The sequence below is a fragment of the Gekko japonicus genome, unplaced genomic scaffold (assembly GCF_001447785.1).
Source record: "Gekko japonicus isolate JY-2015 unplaced genomic scaffold, Gekko_japonicus_V1.1 scaffold80, whole genome shotgun sequence".
In the NCBI taxonomy this organism is placed as follows: Eukaryota; Metazoa; Chordata; class Lepidosauria; order Squamata; family Gekkonidae; genus Gekko; species Gekko japonicus.
The window spans coordinates 2,154,925-2,157,251 of record NW_015168047.1 but is presented as its reverse complement, the minus strand read 5'-3'; the positions used below and the strand labels follow the sequence as shown (position 1 = coordinate 2,157,251).

The 2,327-nt window shown below is 58.2% G+C and overlaps 1 protein-coding gene across 1 annotated transcript; it reads left to right on the top strand.

The window, feature by feature from the left end:
* Positions 1-13: 13 nt before the first annotated feature.
* PTF1A (pancreas specific transcription factor, 1a) lies at positions 14-1,676 on the top strand (the record flags this gene model as incomplete). Its single annotated transcript, XM_015414288.1, has 2 exons — positions 14-323; positions 1,474-1,676. Coding segments are annotated over 2 exons (513 nt in total), but the record flags the coding sequence as incomplete, so codon positions are not given.
* Positions 1,677-2,327: the final 651 nt, after the last annotated feature.

The window sequence follows — 2,327 nt, the reverse complement described above, 5'->3', positions numbered from 1 at the left end:
GGCGGGCGGGAAGGCGCTCGGGGCGGCGGCGCGGCGGCGGCGTCGGGTGCGCTCGGAGGCGGAGCTGCAGCTGCAGCGCCAGGCGGCCAACGTGCGGGAGCGGCGGCGCATGCAGTCCATCAACGACGCCTTCGAGGGCCTGCGCTCGCACATCCCCACGCTGCCCTACGAGAAGCGCCTCTCCAAGGTGGACACGCTGCGCCTGGCCATCGGCTACATCAACTTCCTCAGCGAGCTCGTCCGCTCCGACCTGCCCCTGCGCAGCGCCGGCAGCCAGAGCCCCTGCCAGCCCAAGAAGGTCATCATCTGCCACCGCGGCACAAGTAAGCGCCCCGACGGCCAGGAGACGCGCCGGGGGAGGCGGGCAGGGCCGGGGGCAGGGCAGGGCAGGCGCGCTCGCTAACCCTGCGGTCTCCCCGCCCCACGCGCGCGGGCTCTCATCCACCCCACTCGGCCTCCTCCTCCTCGCCGGCTCTGGTTTCAGCTGGGCTGCCGCCCCTGCGGCATAACTGGTGGTCTGCAGGGGTGGCAGGCAGCCCAGTTGACACCAGCCCCCGTGCAAAGTGGACCGAAAGCGCATTCTTCCGCGGGTGGGTGCGAGAGCGCCCTAAAGCCCCAGGGGAGCCGGTGCCTTGGCTCCAGCCAGCCTCACCTTTCCAAGCCTCCCGCACTCTCAAGCACACCGGCACGCCCGCACCCGGCCACGGCGCACGCCTGCATCCTGCTGCGCCCAGCGCTACACACCCCGTCGCACCCAGCTTGGGACAACAGCGAAGGCTTCCCCCCGTCCTCCCTTTTCACCCACTGTGCGCGTCAAGAGACGCCCACACCCACCAGGGAGGGTCCTCCTCCTGGACACCAGGCACCTATCCAGCCAGTCGGGCAGGAACAGAGATGAAGAAGACCGGAGGGCAACAGGTTTGAGCGACCTGCTCCGCGCCCCCAGGAGCTTTGCGCCCCTATTTCAGCTAGAGGCAGGGCAGGGGTTCTTCTTTAGACTAGCTAGCGTCCGCGCGCGCACTTCAGGCCCGCAGCAGGCAGCCCAAGAGGGCAGATCAGGCGCAGGGCCGGACCCCTCCACCCTTCTCCTCCTCCACCACCAGTACTCCTGGGCGTCCCCCCCTGAGCGTGCGACCCAAACCAAGAGTCCCCAAAGGGATGCGCTTTCCTGCCTGAGGTCTCTGAAGTAGCTTTCCGCACCCCCACGGACGGTGACGCACTCCTTTCTCGGTGCCAGAGATTAGATGCTCTCGGTGAAGGCGGGGGTGGGAGGTGGGGAAAGATGGAGAACGGGAGGGGGGGGACTTCTGGTTCCTGCGCCCTGCAACAGGCGCTGAAGGCTGGGGTTAGTCGGAGGGCTGTGCTACGGCGCCGCAACCGCCAAGCGAGAGGCGCGCGGGTGTCGAGCTGGTCCTCGGGGTGCTGGGCGTGAATGCTGACCGCCTGCCTTTCTCTTTGGTCTCTTCCCCCCAGGATCACCTTCTCCGAGCGACCCAGATTACGGGCTGCCTCCTCTGGCTGGACACTCTCTGTCCTGGACTGACGAAAAACAGCTCAAGGAACAAAACATTTTTAGAACTGCTAAAGTGTGGACCCCGGAAGACCCCAGGAAGCTAAGCAAACAGCCCTCCCTCAACAACATCGAAAACGAGCCCCCGTTTGACTTCCTATCGTGAAACGTGAAGGCTTTTCTCCTGTACATATGATAATCTTTATACGAGTACGTTTGTACCTAAAGACTTTTATTTTTAGAGGTACTCAATACAAAAAAAGTCTTCTAAAGGCAATCAACGTTTTATTTATCTATTTATTACTTAGATTTTCTGAAACAGAACTGTCTTTTTGAATGTATAATTTATATAATTTATATTAATTATAAAATATGCAATAATTTTCGTTTCTCTGGCAGGACCTTTCAGGCAATTTTTTTTTTGCTGGGAAAAGGAAACACTTCCCAGAAACTGTGAAGATAATTTATTACCATGTGATGAATATGCCAATTATATTATTATAATAAACTCTGATTAAATCAAAGGTGATTCCTTTGGAGGAAGCGTGCCTGTGTGAAGGAACCGGAAACGGGTGCCAAAGTATGACCAGATGAGGGGACTAGGCTATCAGCGCAATCCTTTGCAGAGTTACTCCAGTTTAAACCCACTGAAATTAATAGGCTTAGAGTTGAGTAACTCTGCATAGGAGTCCACTATATGTGTGAGACGTCGGGGGTGTCCACAGACTCCAAGAGAACATGTCTTGACGCACAAGAGGGTTGAAATTAAAGTTTAGTATACTGAGCTCAGGGTGCATACCTCTGCTGCCTCGTGCCG